The following is a 17848-nucleotide window of genomic DNA, read 5'->3' on the forward strand; positions in this document are numbered from 1 at the left end:
TCTGCAGCGACATACTCTTTGCAAATAAGTCGTTGCGAGGTAGAGAGAGTCATCACGCAAACCCACGATAATGTTGCCGTCTCTCTCTGCCAAATTTCTCAGTTCTTCGCTTGATATAATTAATACAAATGTCCAATATAACGGAATTCGTTAGCTCATAAAAATGTGATTATAACAGACTGCTGTTTATTAATGTCGGGCGACTGCCCACAGACACCTATTTGATTTAAAGTCGGCAGCAGCACGGAGTCTCGGGACTTATTTTATTTGGAATATAATGACTGTATACGCAAAAGTAGCCTAGTTTTAAGTTAAAATATTATAAATCTACATGCCTTGAGGATGTCAATTATTTTTAAGCTCAATAAACTCTGACCGGAATTTCTCTCATTTGACCGGTAGATTTAAATCTACCGGACCCTGAGACCGGCAACAATTTTTTCTAACTGAAACCCTGTCTTACCCTAGCTTCCTCATAGCGTTGGGCGATGAGCGTGGAACAGAAATATTCCTATTATGGGATGTAGAAATATGCGATCCATTTCCAGGTTGTATAATAGTATATACGTCCAAATCATGTTGTTTATCGAGTTATTGGTAACTGATTGCTATCCGTTGTGTCTAGCTCGAGTCCTGGGACTATTATCGAGTGATCGGACCGAATTGGAATGAGCACCAGCTTCCATTTCCTGTTTCCGCTCTGGGCGATCCGCTGATCGGCCACCAGATGGCGCTCTTGAACCGTTGGAGAGTTGAGAGGGGATCAACAGTAGATCTCAAGTCTCCGGGGGAGAAATATGATTTCGATCACAGATTTTTGAAATATTGATATCAAAGACGTGGTACGGCGTCTTTGGCAGAATGAGCATGGCGGGGAATGACGTGGTACAGCGTTTTTGGCGACCATAGTGTTAATAAGACTATTAGACTACAATATGACTACAACGATTTCATGATGGCTTCCTGTCCTCATTTCCGTTTCCGTTTCCATTTCTGTTGCTGCTAATTAAACACTTCATGGAAACGGAGTAACGTTAACGTTATGTCGAGTTCATACGTGTAGTATGAACTCGACATAACGTTAACATTACTCTGTGTCCACTGTTGCTGCCACCGTTGCGTCGCAGTCGCAGATGGATGGTACACTCTGTTAGCTCCGTAGCTAATCCGCTCCTAGACTACAGATAGCAGTACCGATAACGTCAGAGCTTATCTTTTTTCTAATTTAGTACCAGTTCCCGTTTCGAACCGGGTTTCGGGGGGCATCCCTAAGTGTGATGTGTGCCTGGTTCCAGTGTATTGTAGTCAGTGTGTAGTGTGATGTGTGCCTGGTGCCAGTGTATGGTAGGGATTGTTTAGTGTGCCTGGTGCCAGTGTATGGTAGGGATTGTGTAGTGTGATGTGTGCCTGGTGCCAGTGTATGGTAGTGATTGTGTAGTGTGATGTGTGCCTGGTGCCAGTGTATGGTAGTGATTGTGTAGTGTGATGTGTGCCTGGTGCCGGTGTATGGTAGGGATTGTGTAGTGTGATGTGTGCCTGGTGCCAGTGTATGGTAGGGATTGTGTAGTGTGTGCCTGGTGCCAGTGTATGGTAGGGATTGTGATGTGTGCCTGGTGCCAGTGTATGGTAGGGATTGTGATGTGTGCCTGGTGCCAGTGTATGGTAGGGATTGTGTAGTGTGATGTGTGCCTGGTGCCAGTGTATGGTAGGGATTGTGCAGTGTGATGTGTGCCTGGTGCCAGTGTATGGTAGGGATTGTGTAGTGTGCAGGGTTTCCGTTGTCCGGTAATTACCGGTTTTTGACCGGCAAAATCTGTCCGACATATTTAATCTCTCCGGTCATAATGTCTGGTGAAAATAAATCCCTAGTCTAAGCACAATTTGATTATCTGAATTGTATTAAAATAGGCTAAAATTAAATAGCCTATGCGATGAACGAAACAATCATTACATTTGTTTCATCGTTGCTTCACCAAGCAGGTGTGTCTAATAATGACAACGGTGTGTCAGCGCGAGCTTGCTGCTAGATTTACGAGAAGCATGGAGCTGCAGACCCACAGAACCCACCAGCCGTGCCGGCACAGTGCAGTACTCCAATTCAGCCATTGGCAATTCAGCTGTTGGGTGGGGGGCGCTGCTGAGCGGTCCCCCGACCGGACCTGAAAACACTGCTGCTCTGCGGGTCTGCAGCTCCATGCTTCTCGTAAATCTAGCAGCAAGCTCGCACTGACACACCGTTGTCATTATTAGACCGGCTGCTTGGTGAAGCAACGATGAAACAAATGTAATGATTGTTTCGTTCATCGCATAGGCTATTTAATTTGAGCCTATTTTAATACAATTCAAATAATCAAATTGTGCTTAGAGGGAATTATTTTCACCGGACATTATGACCAGCACCAAGTCGTTGGGAGGTGGAGATATACATCACGCAAACCCACGATAATGTTGCCGTTTCTCTCTGCCAAATTTCTCAGTTCTTCGCTTGATATCATTAATACAAATGTCCAATATAACGGAATTCGTTAGCTCATAAAAATGTGATTATAACAGACTGCTGTTTATTAATGTCGGGCAGACTGCCCACCGACACCTCAAGTCGGCAGCAGCACGAAGTCTCAAGGGACTTATTTTATTTGGAATATATTAATGACTGTATATACGCAAAAGTAGCCTAGTTTTAAGTTAAAATATTATAAATTCCTTGAGGATGTCATTCTTTATATAGGCCTATCAATTGTTTTTAAGCTCAATAAACTCTGACCGGAATTGATCCCATTTGTCCGGTAGATTGAAATCTACCGGACACTCAGACCGACAAAAGAAAATTCTAACGGAAACCCTGGTAGTGTGATGTGTGCCTGTTGCCAGTGTATGGTAGGGATTGTGTAGTGTGATGTGTGCCTGGTGCCAGTGTATGGTAGGGATTGTGTAGTGTGATGTGGGCCTGGTGCCAGTGTATGGTAGGGATTGTGTAGTGTGATGTGTGCCTGGTGCCAGTGTATGGTAGGGATTGTGTAGTGTGATGTGTGCCTGGTGCCAGTGTATGGCAGCCATTGAGCCAGCGTAGCCCAAGGTTGAGCGCTACCAGTGTTTTCCACCCTACAATTTGGGGAGCGCTTTGAGTGTCTAGAAAAACGCTATATAAATGTAATGATCATTCATTCATGGGGTGTAAATACATTTAGCTGAACCTTTTTATCCAAAGCGACTTACAAGTTCTGTACAACAGGTCAGCAGGAAGGGTACAAGTTCTGTACAACAGGTCAGCAGAAAGGGTACAACTCTTTCATTCATCAGTGTTGAAACGTGGGTGCTACAGTGTTGAGTGCATAGTAGTAGAGACATAATAGTAGAGACATAATAGTATAGTAGGTAGTAATATATGCAAGGACAATTATTTAGTGGAAAAGTGCAAGACAGTACGAATACAGTACAATACATTTCTATTTCCACAAGAACAAGTACTCCTTTGCCTTGGCTCGTATAATGTATGACTTTTGCTCTTTTTCTCCCGACTCCAGGATCATCGACAACGTGCGCGGTGAGCTGCAGAAGCGCCAGTGGATCATCTTCGATGGAGACGTGGACCCAGAGTGGGTGGAGAACCTCAACTCTGTCCTGGACGACAACCGGCTGCTCACCCTGCCCAACGGGGAGCGTCTCAGCCTGCCGCCCAATGTAAGGACACTCCACGACACTCCACAACATTGGAGTGATGAGGGACTAGGGCTGAGCCCAAACCTTCGTTCGTTACGTTTGCATTCGAATTCTAAATCAACATTAGAATTTCTTATTTTTAATACAAAAAAATATATATATTTTTTTTTCTATTTATTCTGGTTTTTCTTCACAGTTGCAGATAAAGATTAGGCTACACTAATATTATAGTATTAAAAGAAACTGAGTTATATTCATTAGAAAGTTGATTTAATTGATTTAGTTGGGCTGGGGCTTCTCCCTGGGCTGGGTCTGGGGCTGCAAAGTTGATGTAATAAAAAGAAAAAAATACTCATTTAATCAGATTAATCACTTTATTCAAATTGAGGATTTAGTTTGAGGATATTTATAAAAAAAAATTATAATAATTAAAAAATAACTTTTTAGAATTTCTTTTTGAAATTAAAAACGAAGGTACGAAGGTTCGAACGTTCGTTCGAAAAACCCTGACGAAGTTTGAATCCCAAAAACAGGCTTCGGGGACAGCCTTATGAGGGACACAACCAGTTGACTCATCACGGTGGTTGTAAATGCATGCAACACCGAGGGAACACTGTGATGGTGCCATAACATCAAATCTAGTACAGAGGAAAGTACAACATGGACACATCTAGTACAGAGGAAAGTACAACATGGACACATCTAGTACAGAGGAAAGTACAACATGGACACATCTAGTACAGAGGAAAGTACAACATGGACACATCTAGTACAGAGGAAAGTACAACATGAATACATAGAGGAAAGTACAACATGAATACATCTAGTACAGAGGAAAGTACAACATGAATACATCTAGTACACAGAGGAAACTATAACATGAATACATCTAGTACACAGAGGAAACTATAACATGGATACATCTAGTACACAGAGGAAACTAACATGAATACATCAAGTACACAGAGGAAAGTACAACATGAATACATCTAGTACAGAGGAAAGTACAACATGAATACATCTAGTACACAGAGGAAAGTACAACATGAATACATCTAGTACACAGAGGAAAGTACAACATGAATACATCTAGTACAGATGAAAGTACAAGAGGAAACTAACATGATCAAATCTAGTACACAGGAAACTAACATGATCAAATCCAGTACAAAAACATGAATACATCAAGTACACAGAGGAAAGTACAACATGAATACATCTAGTACAGAGGAAAGTACAACATGAATACATCTAGTACACAGAGGAAAGTACAACATGAATACATCTAGTACAAGAGGAAACTAACATGATCAAATCTAGTACACAGGAAACTAACATGATCAAATCTAGTACACAGAGGAAACTATAACATGATCAAATATAGTACACAGAGGAAACGGTACACAGAGGAAACCTTATTTCTTAAGTATCAGAGGGACCTATTGTTCCTAAGCTGTGTTTCCTTGGTGTTCCCCAGGTACGTGTCATGTTTGAGGTGCAGGACCTGAAGTACGCCACCCTGGCCACCGTGTCGCGCTGTGGCATGGTGTGGTTCAGCGAGGATGTCCTCAGCACCGACATGATCTTCAACAACTTCCTGGCACGCCTCCGCAGCATCCCATTGGACGAGGGAGAGGACGAGGCTCAGCGAATGAGGAAAGGAGGGACCGAGGAGGAGGAGGAGACTGCGTCTCCCATGCTACAGGTGAGCCTCTGGGTTTGATGGGAAATAAGCTTCTCATTTGCTTGTGTTTAATTCTTAGCCTGCGACAGCCCATATCAGGGAAGTTTTTTGGACTTTTTACAACCAGCACTTTGGCGACCCCTAGTGGCTCGGGTGTGCATATTTTGTAATACAATATATATCGAATTGAAGGCTTATTTGTTGCCTGTCGATAGCGACAAAATCCGTTCAACGGTTCTCGAGTTACATGCCGGTATTTGAGGCTTGTGCAAAGTACACGGTATTGCACAAAATACCACTCCCGACTCAGGCTGCAGTAGTTCCGTCAATCTAGATCCGATCTCGAAAATGATTGTGGATCGTTGTAGCCAATGAGTGTGGCTTCCAATGATACCCCGTGTGGGGATGTGTGAATCGGGGATGATTTGTGAACAACAAAATTCTTTAACAGAAAGCCAAATTAATTGAAGTTCTGAATTGACCTTCTGCTCCATCACCAAGATAATAATACATACAATTAGGGATGGGTACCGAATCCGGTACTTTTTTTTTTTTTAAACAATATTTCTATTGCGTTTTACAGTACACAAGTCAGGTTTTTATTGCCATCAATAATTTTTTTGTTCCTTTTCTCCACAAGTGTACGCAAGTTTACCCCCCTCCCCTTATCTCTCTCTTAGCATATTTAAGTCCACTTTTACTGTTATCATATAGAAATAATACATACATTCAATGGTACCTCCAGTAAGCGAACTCGTACATATATCAAAATAAGTAAAAAGTAGGGATGTCCGATATTATCGGCCGACCGATATTATCGGCCGATATCGGCAGTAAAATGTGATATCGGAAAATATCGGTATCGAAAAAAAAAAAGAAAAAAAAACAATAACAATTTTTTTTTTTTTTTTTTTTTTTTTTTTTTTTTTACATTTATTTAACCTTTATTTACCCAGGCAAGCAAGTAAGAACCAATTCTTATTTTATTTATTGTCAAAAGTATGCATGTTGGTTTAATTCAACAACAAGAGATATGTAATGTTAATTTTTACTTTTTTAATTATCATATTTTGCACAGATAATGCTTACATTTAGAAAGCCTTTTGAATGCATCGTGAAATTATTAGTTACCTGAAATTATTCCGTTTTTTGGGGGGGAAACCCTGCATATATCGGTATCGGTTGATATCGGTATCGGTATCGAAATTAAGAGTTGGACAATATCGGAATATCGGTATCGGTAAAAAAGACAATATCGAGCATCCCTAGTAAAAAGTCAGATGGACATCTTTACAACACCTCCGCTCTCCCCCGGGGTCAATTGACCACGGGAGAGAGCGGGGCGGTTCCTCCTGTAGAAGCCCTCCTATATCTTCCCTTCTCAGATATTCATTAAATGGTTTCCATCAGGGGAGGAAACTAACTTTTTGGCTTACCAGCCAACTGGCGAGTATCTGATTTTTTTTACCAGCCAAACAGATTTTTTACCAGACAAAAAAAATCGCTAATTGTGATAATTACTTCTTTGTATGTCAAGCCGTGTCAATGTTGTGTATGCATCTGGGTAGGCACACTGTGCCTTTAAGACAGCACGGTGGTCTTACGACAGTGCTGTGAAGTACCGTCAAGTGTTGTGGCAACGTCAGTTGGGTTGGTGTGCTGTTGTGCACAGTGCACTGGTTGAGCTAGCCCCTTTCGTGACTGCGATGTGCAAGCCAGGGGCTTTTGAGCATGAAATAAAATGTCTAACCTTACGTCGTAGTCCGGTGCTTTTTTGGAAACATTATAGTCATAACAGATACACCTAGCTGGCTGCTTTGAGAACACAGGGCTAAAGTTAGCTAGCAAGCAGTTATAGCTAAAACGCTAACTAGAAGCTAACCACTGTATACAGTTCCAGTAGACTAACATTACACCTCTGTGATTTAAATGTGTCCTTAGTAACTTATACTCGAGGGTTGTACTAGGGTTGGATGCAGTTCCCCGTTGGTCAGTCTGTCTGTTTTCCATCTTCTGCTGTGTTTAACGTTATCAGTTTGCGAGTGCTCCTGATGGCTAGCCTTGTACCGCGGGACTTTTATTATTATATGTCCGCGGGTTGGCCAGTACTGCGCAAACGTTTATTAAACATTATATGTCCGCGGGTGGTCTTGTGCAGTGCTCTCGTGGCACTGTCAACTAAAGCGAACACTCAGAAGACGCGCACCGTTTGCCAGTGCAGTGATTGCAGAATGTTTTATTTTTTTGTATACTCGCCAGCAGGGGAGGAAACTAACTTTTTGGCTTACCAGCCAACTGGCGGGTATCTGATTTTTTTTACCAGCCAAACGTAAAAAATACCAGCATTTGGCCAGTAAAGTGTCCTAATTTCCTCCCCTGGTTTCCATATACCCTCGTAAACCTCTATTTAGTTCCTGAGGATATGTTATTCTCTCCATTGACATGCATTGTGCCATGTTCTTAATCCAAGCACCGATTTGTAGGTGTGTGTGAAATTTCTTCCAATTGAAAGCGATTGTTCTTTTTGCCTGCAGTATAGCAAAGTCAATAAATTTGTATTGTTTGGTTCTCAGGTTGAGATTTACTGGATATAGGTGTAGCAATATCATTTTGGAGTCTAATGGGATATTCACTGAAGAGACATCTTTGATTTTATTCACCACCTCTAGAACTTCTTGATTTTGTCACATTCCCAAATATGTATAAAAGTTCCCAGAGCCTCTGTACATTTAAAGCAACTGTCCGGTGTATTGCTGTTATATTTATTCAGTTTGACAGGGGTTATATACGTCCGCATCAGCCATTTGTATTGAAGTAGTTTTAAGCTAGTGTTGGCTGTTTGTGTCTGAGCCTCCTCGCACGCTCTGTTCCAGTCCTCGTTTGAGATCTCCTCTCCCAAGTCCTGCCTCCATGCCTCCAGTCTAGGTATTGACGTCTCATCTGAACCAGATACAAGCCAGTTATAGAACAGTGATATCAAGCCTTTGCTGTTGCAGTTCTTGATGATAATTTTTTCTAAAGATGAAGGTGTAGGAACCAGTGAGTAGTTTTGCATAGAGGAAATAAAACTTCTCAATTGCAAGTATTTAAAAAAGTGCTTCCTTGGGATGCTGTATTTTATTGATAGTTCCTCACAAGACATCAAGACCCCCTCTTTGTAAAGGTCAGATATTTTACTTATTCCTTCTTTTGTCCATAGTTTGAATCCAGCATCCAGATGTTTCCCCAAATTGGGCTGAATTGAGACATGGAGTTGGTTATTTTCATAAATGTCTTTACCTCGTACCATACATTGATCATGTTAAGCACTATGGGGTGTGTATGTTTTCTTAGGTATTTTGGCTCAGCTGAATACATGTATAAATGTAGTGGTAGTTGCACTGAGTATGCTTCCACTTCCATCCATGATGGAGGATTTCCCTTAGAAAAATAAAACATTACAGTTCTCAATTGTTCAGCCAGATGATACCAATGAAGGTTAGGACACTTCAACCCCCCCTGCATCAAATGGAAGGTACAACAGAGTTTAAGGGTACCGACCAAATCACTTCACGTGAGATCTGCCGGTGCCACATTTCGGTACTAAAGAGTCTGTCCGATGAAGTCAACGTTTCGTTTACCACGAAACCTATGAAGTGTGCCGCACGTTCACGTCAACGTTCATGCGCACAATACACGCTTACCTAGGATTTTACTTGATTCAACAACAAAGCAGTCGGGGCAATGACAAGCCGAAAACGGTCGCAAGTGTTACACTTTACAAAGCTAGATGCAGACAGAACACTCGCTGCTATATTATATATATATTAACAAATTGTTCTAAATAAATAATAATGATAATTAGAAGTTTGGAATTTTCTTTTACAACTGAGGTAGGTAGATTACATTTTTAGAGACTAAAGTACAGATAAAAGGTACCGGTATCGATTCACAGGTACTGGTACCCGTTACCGTTATTGGTTCAAATGTGAACGGTACCCAACCCTACATACAATTTATATAGAGCTTTATCAGTGCTCAAAGACGCTTGACAATGGAAGCAGCAAAAGACAAAACTAAACAAAAAACAGTTAATGGTCGAAAGCAAGAGTCAAAAGGTGTGTTTTGAGGGCTGTTTTAAAGTACAGTCTGGATGTGGCTCGGCATTCCAGAGGGAGGCTGCAGCTAATGACCTGTCTGGTCCTGATGGGAGTCAGTAGAGTCCAGAGCCTGGTCCTGATGGGAGTCAGTAGAGCCCAGAGAGGGTCCTGATGGGAGTCAGTAGAGTCCAGAGCCTGATGGGAGTCAGTAGAGTCCAGAGAGGGTCCTGATGGGAGTCAGTAGAGCCCAGAGAGGGTCCTGATGGACCAGTGTTTCAGCAGCAGAGTGAGAGTGATGGACCAGTGTTTCAGCAGAGAGTGATAGTGATGGACCAGTGTTTCAGCAGAGAGTGATAGTGATGGACCAGTGTTTCAGCAGAGTGATAGTGATGGACCAGTGTTTCAGCAGCAGAGTGATGGACCAGTGTTTCAGCAGCAGAGAGTGAGAGTGATGGACCAGTGTTTCAGCAGATAGTGAGAGTGATGGACCAGTGTTTCAGCAGCAGAGTGATGGACCAGTGTTTCAGCAGCAGAGTGATGGAAAGATGAAACAATTATAAATAAGAAACGAGACAATATTATATCGAAACAAGATTACAGAAAGAAAAAGCAAGACAAATAATCAGGATATCAATCATAGGATTATTATTAAAGCCACTCCAAGGAGAGTTTTCAACAATATGTATGTGCATATATATTGCAGTATATAGTATAACTAGTGTAAACAACACTGTGTGTCCCCCCCCCCCCCCCCAGATCCAGCGTGACTCGGCGGTCATCCTGCAGCCTTACTTCACCTCCACAGGGCTAGTGATCAAGGCCCTGGAGCACGCCTCCAAGTTGGAGCACATCATGGACTTCACACGGCTGCGATGCACGGGCTCCCTGTTCTCCATGCTGCACCAGGCCTGTCGCAACGTGGCTCTCTACAACAACAACCACCCCGACTTCCCCATGCCCAATGACCAGCTGGAGAAATACATGCAGGTAAACCACCCTGACCTCCTTACGCCTAGTAGGGCTGAGCCCAAACGTTCAAAGGTTCGGACCTTCGTTCGTTACGTTGGCAGTGGCACTCTAATCTTAATTAATGGGTTCGAACCTCTGCTTTTACATTTTTTTTTGTTATTTATTTATTTTACACCAAAATGTATATCAGAATGTGATATATATCAGAATATCACAGTACTATGTTGTGCTTACAATCATTTGAAAGTCACGAACACACAGACACAACACAGTCAACGAGTCGTGTGAGGAGGGGTCACCGTCATACATTATCAGGAAATTAATCACTGCTATCCACGTTAGTCGCGCTATGCACATTTGGCTTGCCAACGTTAAGATGGCAGGAGCCGTCTGCCAACAAAGATGCTATTTCAACAAATGCATTCACAAAATGGATTACCATCCAAACGTTATTGAAGACTCCTGGTTCCAGTAAGTAGATACTACTACTTTTACTAACCATTTTTTACCACAGCAATATGCGCTGAAGTCAAGACTCGACAGTACTGAACCGGAAAAAATATTTATATGATTAAAAACGATGGTTAGAAAAACCCTGCCGAAGTTCCAATCCTAAAAAAAGGCTTCGGGGACAGCTCTAATGCCTAGAGACCAGCTAGAGAGACATGCAGGTAAACCTCCTGACCTCCTCATGAGACCAGCTAGAGAGACATGCAGGTAAACCTCCTGACCTCCTCATGAGACCAGCTAGAGATACATGCACGTAAACCAGCTGACCTCGTGAGACCAGAGAGATACATGCAGGTAAACCAGCTGACCTCATGAGACCAGAGAGATACATGCAGGTAAACCACCTGACCTCATCATGAGACCAGAGAGATACATGCAGGTAAACCACCTGACCTCATCATGAGACCAGAGAGATACATGCAGGTAAACCAGCTGACCTCCTCATGAGACCAGCTAGAGATACATGCACGTAAACCAGCTGACCTCATGAGACCAGAGAGATGCATGCAGCTAAACCAGCTGACCTCATGAGACCAGAGAGATGCATGCAGCTAAACCAGCTGACCTCGTCATGAGACCAGAGAGATACATGCAGGTAAACCAGCTGACCTCCTCATGAGACCAGAGAGATACATGCAGGTAAACCAGCTGACCTCATCATGAGACCAGAGAGATACATGCAGGTAAACCAGCTGACCTCATGAGACCAGAGAGATACATGCAGGTAAACCAGCTGACCTCATCATGAGACCAGAGAGATACATGCAGGTAAACCAGCTGACCTCCTCGTGAGACCAGCTAGAGATACATGCAGGTAAACCAGCTGACCTCATCATGAGACCAGCTAGAGATACATGCAGGTAAACCAGCTGACTTCATCATGAGACCAGAGAGATACATGCAGGTAAACCACCTGACCTCCTCATGAGACCAGAGAGATACATGCAGGTAAACCAGCTGACGTCATGAGACCAGCTAGAGAGACATGCAGGTAAACCAGCTGACCTCCTCGTGAGACCAGCTAGAGAGACATGCAGGTAAACCACCTGACCTCCTCGTGAGACCAGCTAGAGAGACATGCAGGTAAACCAGCTGACCTCCTCGTGAGACCAGCTAGAGAGACATGCAGGTAAACCAGCTGACCTCATGTGACCAGCTAGAGAGACATGCAGGTAAACCAGCTGACCTCATCATGAGACCAGCTAGAGATACATGCAGGTAAACCAGCTGACGTCATGAGACCAGCTAGAGATACATGCAGGTAAACCAGCTGACCTCCTCATGAGACCAGCTAGAGATGCATGCAGGTAAACCAGCTGACCTCATGAGACCAGCTAGAGAGACATGCAGGTAAACCAGCTGACCTCATGAGACCAGCTAGAGAGACATGCAGGTAAACCAGCTGACCTCATGAGACCAGCTAGAGATACATGCAGGTAAACCAGCTGACCTCCTCATGAGACCAGCTAGAGATACATGCAGGTAAACCAGCTGACCTCCTCATGAGACCAGCTAGAGATACATGCAGGTAAACCAGCTGACCTCCTCATGAGACATTTACATTACATTTACATTTAGTCATTTAGCTGACGCTTTTATCCAAAGTGACTTACAAGTTCTGTACGACAAGACAGCAAGAAGGGTACAACTCTATCAGCTGAGTAACAATGTTCATCAAGTGTTGCGTGTTACAGTGTAGGTTAGTTTATTAGGACAAGTGCATGACAGTAAGGTTAGTCAGGGTTAGATTTTTTTATTTTATTTTATTTATTTATTTTTATAAATCATTTCAGATAATGGTTGAAGAAGTGAGTCTTTAGTCGACGGCGAAAGATTGGACGGGATTCGGCTGTCCTAACTGGGATGGGTAGTTCATTCCACCATTGTGGGGCAAGGACTGAGAATAGGCGGCTTCTCTTTGATGACCCTCCGGTAGCTTGGATAGGAGTAGGTCTGAGGCGGCCAGAAGATGCAGAGCGTAGGGGTCTTGAGGGTGTGTAGTTAGAGACCATTGACCGGAGGTAGGCGGGAGCGGTTCCCTTTGCCGCACGGTATGCTAGGTCGAGGGCCTTGAAGCGGATACGTGCAGCAATGGGGAGCCAGTGCAGGTCCCTAAGAAGTGGGGTGACATGGGCCGACTTCGGTAGGTTTGAGATCAGGCGGGCCGCTGCGTTTTGAATGAGTTGAAGAGGCTTGGTGGCAGTGGCCGGGAGGCCAGCTAGCAGTGCGTTGCAGTAGTCGAGGCGGGAGATGACTGTTGATTGGACGAGGAGTTGAGTGGCTTCTTTTGTCAGGAAGGGGCGTATCCTTCTGACGTTGCTCAGGAGGAATCTGCAGGTTCTGGTTGTCGCTGCGATGTGAGCAGATAAGTTCAACTGGTCGTCGAGGACAACACCAAGGTTCTTGGCGGTCGGGGACGCGGTCACAGCTGCATTCTCAACTGTGATGGAGAGGTCGGTCAGGGGGGAGGATTTGGCCGGCAGGTGGAGCAATTCTGTTTTGCTTAGGTTCAGTTTGAGGTGGTTGGTCGTCATTTACCTGCAGCTAGAGATGCATGCAGGTAAACCAGCTGCCCGTTACTGTTCCGCAACTGTAAGTTACTTCCGGGGTAGGCCTGATTGGCCCCGACAGGCACGTGACAGGCGCGGCCACGCCCCGCGGCAGCCTCAGGACGCGCAACGAGGCTGCTGAGAGCTGTCGCGCGGAAATAGGCTGTCTATTGCCTCGCGCTGCAACGCGGAAATAGGCTGTCTATTGCCATTCTCTAAGACAAACTCTAACCTTAACCAGCTCCTTAACAGCGCCTAAACTTAACCCTTTAACCTTAAGCAACTCTGAAACTATGCCTAACCTTAACCTTAACCATGCCTAACCATAACCATAAGGCATAACCAACTCCGAAAGAATATTGCCATTCTCTAAGACAAACTCTAACCTTAACCAGCTCCTTAACAGCGCCTAAACTTAACCCTTTAACCTTAAGCAACTCCGAAACTATGCCTAACCTTAACCTTAACCTTAACCATGCCTAACCTTAACCATAAGGCATAACCAACTCCGAAAGAATATTGCCATTCTCTAAGACAAACTCTAATCTTAACCAGCTCCTTAACAGCGCCTAAACTTAACCCTTCTAACCTTAACCAACTCCGAAACAATGCCTAACCTTAACCTTAACCTTAATGCCTAAACTTAACCTTTCTAACCATAACCAACTCCGAAACAATGCCTAACCTTAACCAACTCCGAAACAATGCTTAAAGTTAACATGCCTAAACTTAACGGCGAACGAATGCACGTTAAAAAGAAAAGAAAAAAAAATTGAAGGGAATCGAACTTGCCAGCAACGGACGGTAGGATCCACACCAATGCAGCACTGCCAATTGAGCTATTTCTGGATAGTGAAAAAGGGCGTATTACTGCTTTGAGCTATTTCTGGATAGTGAAAAAGGGCGTATTACTGCTACATAATGCTGCCGCGGAGCGTGCCGCGCAGCAGAGAAAGTTGCGCGTCCTGAGGCTGCCGCGGGGCGTGGCCGCGCCTGTCACGTGCCTGTCGGGGCCAATCAGGCCTACCCCGGAAGTAACTTACAGTTGCGGAACAGTAACAGGCAAACCAGCTGACCTCATGTGACCAGCTAGAGATACATGCACAACCACCCACGCCAGAAAAATTGCTAAGGACCCCTCACACCCAGGGTGTCTCCTGTTTCAGCCCCTGCCCTCAGGTAGGCGCTTCAAGTCCATCTTTTCAAAAACCACCCGCTTCAAGGACGGCTTCTTCCCAACCGCCATTCGGACCCTGAACTCCCTTGGCCCCCCTCTCCCCCTCCCACCCCTACACTAACCAAGCTCCTGACCTGATGGACTAGATTCTTCCATGTGTTTATGTTGTGCTGTGTCGTGCTGTGCTGTATTTATGTATTTATTGTGTCATGTTGTGCCGTATCATGTATCTATTTGTATCTATGTTCCAGTTTCATGTATTGTAGAGCTATTACACTCTGTACCGATCAAGAATACCACCAACCTGGTTGTGTGGCAATAAAGGAATTTTGTATGCAGGTAAACCACATAAATGTAAAGTGGATTGGGTGATGACACGTACCAGTCAAGAGTATTTTTCTTAATTTGCAGTATTTGTGCCCACTAATGTTGGCCTATTATAACACAATTAAAGGAACAACTGTGTCAATTGTGAACTGAATCGTACTGTCTCCACAGAGATATCTGATCTATGCCGTGCTCTGGTCCTTCTCTGGTGACGGACGGCTGAAGATCAGAGGGGAACTCGGAGAGTACATCCGCCGTATCACCACTGTGCCTCTCCCTGCCGCCCCCAACGTGCCCATCATCGATTATGAGGTACAGAGGCAGATTGATTGACATTCTATACTAATGTAATGGCAGATTTAGACATGGCCTGCCAGAGTTTTTCTTCTGTTCTTAAAAAAATTAACAATTCTCTCATTCAATGATCAAATTCAAATGTGACCGAGCCCAGCTGTCTCCCTCTGTAATTGTTCAGGTTTTTACAGATTATGAAAGTACAGAATGTAAGCTTTCAAATTATGTGTCATACATTGAAAATATTTGAAGAAGATATGCTTTTTTGAATCTAGTTAAACCTCAAGTCTCTGTGAAGAGAAAAACAGAAAACCCAATCTAAAGTTTGGCTGCATTTGTAACACCTTGGCTGTCGGGTACTAGGTGTCACAAACTGCCATTTTTAAACATAGGTTTTTACTATTTAGAGATACTAGCTGTTACAGTAAATACTTGTGTTCTTAAACATTCAAACTGTGATAATATGGAGTAAAAATAAACATTTAATAAATGTTCTCGTGATCTGTCTTCCAGACTCTTACCGCTGGGCTCACACATGTTGTTTCCCACCCCCTCCCAGGTGTCCATCTCGGGCGAGTGGCAGGCTTGGCAGGGCAAGGTGCCCCAGATTGAGGTGGAGACTCACAAGGTGGCGTCCCCAGACGTGGTGGTTCCCACCCTGGACACCGTCCGCCACGAGGCCCTGCTGTACACCTGGCTGGCTGAACACAAGCCCCTGGTGCTGTGTGGACCTCCAGGCTCCGGAAAGACCATGACCCTGTTCTGCGCCCTTAGAGCCCTGCCTGATATGGAGGTGAGAGATTTAGACTTTTTATCTTTTTCTCCCATCCCCCATTTTAGTCCTTATGCCAATTCCCCCTGGCCGTTACCCTACTGTTGGTCTGGGGAGGGTGTAGACTACCACATGCCTCCTCTGTTGGTCTGGGGAGGGTGTAGACTACCACATGCCTCCTCTGTCGGTCTGGGGAGGGTGTAGATGACCACATGCCTCCTCTGTCGGTCTGGGGAGGGTGTAGACTACCATATGCCTCCTCTGTTGGTCTGGGGTGTTATTTTCACTTGACTAGGAGTTTCACTGAGAGAGTAACGTGCACAGAGGTCCAGGCTATCTTCCCCAGATCTCATTTCTGCTCAACAGGCGCCCTGACTGATCAGTATGAGTCGCTATTGCAACAACTAGAACTCTTACCCCACCGGCTTCCCACCCACGACCAACCGAGACCCGCGTCTAGCCTAGTGGTAGACTAGTGCTTAGACCTCTACACTACCCAGCCTGGTGGTAGACTAGTGTTTAGACCTCTACACTACCCAGCCTGGTGGTAGACTAGTGTTTAGACCTCTACACTACCCAGCCTGGTGGTAGACTAGTGCTTAGACCTCTACACTACCCAGCCTGGTGCTAGACTAGTGCTTAGACCTCTACACTACCCAGCCTGGTGGTAGACTAGTGCTTAGACCTCTACACTACCCAGCCTGGTGGTAGACTATAGTGTTTAGACCTCTACACTACCCAGCCTGGTGGTAGACTAGTGCTTAGACCTCTACACTACCCAGCCTGGTGGTAGACTATAGTGTTTAGACCTCTACACTACCCAGCCTGGTGGTAGACTATAGTGTTTAGACCTCTACACTACCCAGCCTGGTGGTAGATGAGTGATTAGACCTCTACACTACCCAGCCTCGTGGTAGACTAGTGTTTAGACCTCTACACTACCCAGCCTGGTGGTAGATGAGTGCTTACTGCTTAGACCTCTACACTACCCAGCCGCGCCAGTGCTTAGACCTCTACGCTACCCAGCCGCGCCAGTGCTTAGACCTCTACGCTACCCAGCCGCACCAGTGCTTAGACCTCTACGCTACCCAGCCGCACCAGTGCTTAGACCTCTACGCTACCCAGCCGCCCCAGTGCTTAGACCTCTACGCTACCCAGCCGCCCCAGTGCTTAGACCTCTACACTACCCAGCCTGGTGGTAGACTAGTGCTTAGACCTCTACACTACCCAGCCTGGTGGTAGACTAGTGCTTAGACCTCTACACTACCCAGCCTGGTGGTAGACTAGTGCTTAGACCTCTACACTACCCAGCCTGGTGGTAGACTAGTGCTTAGACCTCTACACTACCCAGCCGCACCAGTGCTTAGACCTCTACGCTACCCAGCCTGGTGGTAGACTAGTGCTTAGACCTCTACACTACCCAGCCGCACCAGTGCTTAGACCTCTACGCTACCCAGCCTGGTGGTAGACTAGTGCTTAGACCTCTACACTACCCAGCCTGGTGGTAGACTAGTGCTTAGACCTCTACACTACCCAGCCTTCACTGTGATGTACATGTACCTTTTTATATGTGACAAAGAAAACCAAACTTGAACGGTCTCTCACTCTCCCAGGTTGTGGGCCTGAACTTCTCCAGCGCCACCACCCCGGAGCTGCTCCTGAAGACCTTCGACCACTACTGCGAGTACCGTCGCACGCCCAGCGGTGTGGTGCTGGCCCCCGTGCAGCTGGGCAAGTGGCTGGTGCTGTTCTGTGACGAGATCAACCTGCCGGACATGGACAAGTACGGCACGCAGAGGGTCATCTCCTTCCTCAGACAGGTAGGAC

At 45.0% G+C, this 17848-nt stretch overlaps 1 protein-coding gene across 1 annotated transcript in view; it reads left to right on the forward strand.

Annotated features, from left to right (window-relative positions):
* The window catches only part of LOC311239764 (cytoplasmic dynein 1 heavy chain 1-like), a 218548-nt gene that overhangs the window by 110559 nt on the left and 90141 nt on the right, over positions 1 to 17848 (forward strand). Inside the window, exons 34-39 of the mRNA XM_084328191.1 lie at positions 3525 to 3681; positions 5138 to 5365; positions 10180 to 10410; positions 15127 to 15267; positions 15809 to 16042; positions 17635 to 17841. Coding sequence (XP_084184317.1) covers positions 3525 to 3681; positions 5138 to 5365; positions 10180 to 10410; positions 15127 to 15267; positions 15809 to 16042; positions 17635 to 17841 — 1198 coding nt within the window. The remainder of the gene's footprint in view (positions 1 to 3524; positions 3682 to 5137; positions 5366 to 10179; positions 10411 to 15126; positions 15268 to 15808; positions 16043 to 17634; positions 17842 to 17848) is intronic.

Source organism: Notolepis coatsorum (genome assembly GCF_963971535.1).
Source record: "Notolepis coatsorum genome assembly, chromosome: 14".
NCBI classification, from domain to species: Eukaryota; Metazoa; Chordata; class Actinopteri; order Aulopiformes; family Paralepididae; genus Notolepis; species Notolepis coatsorum.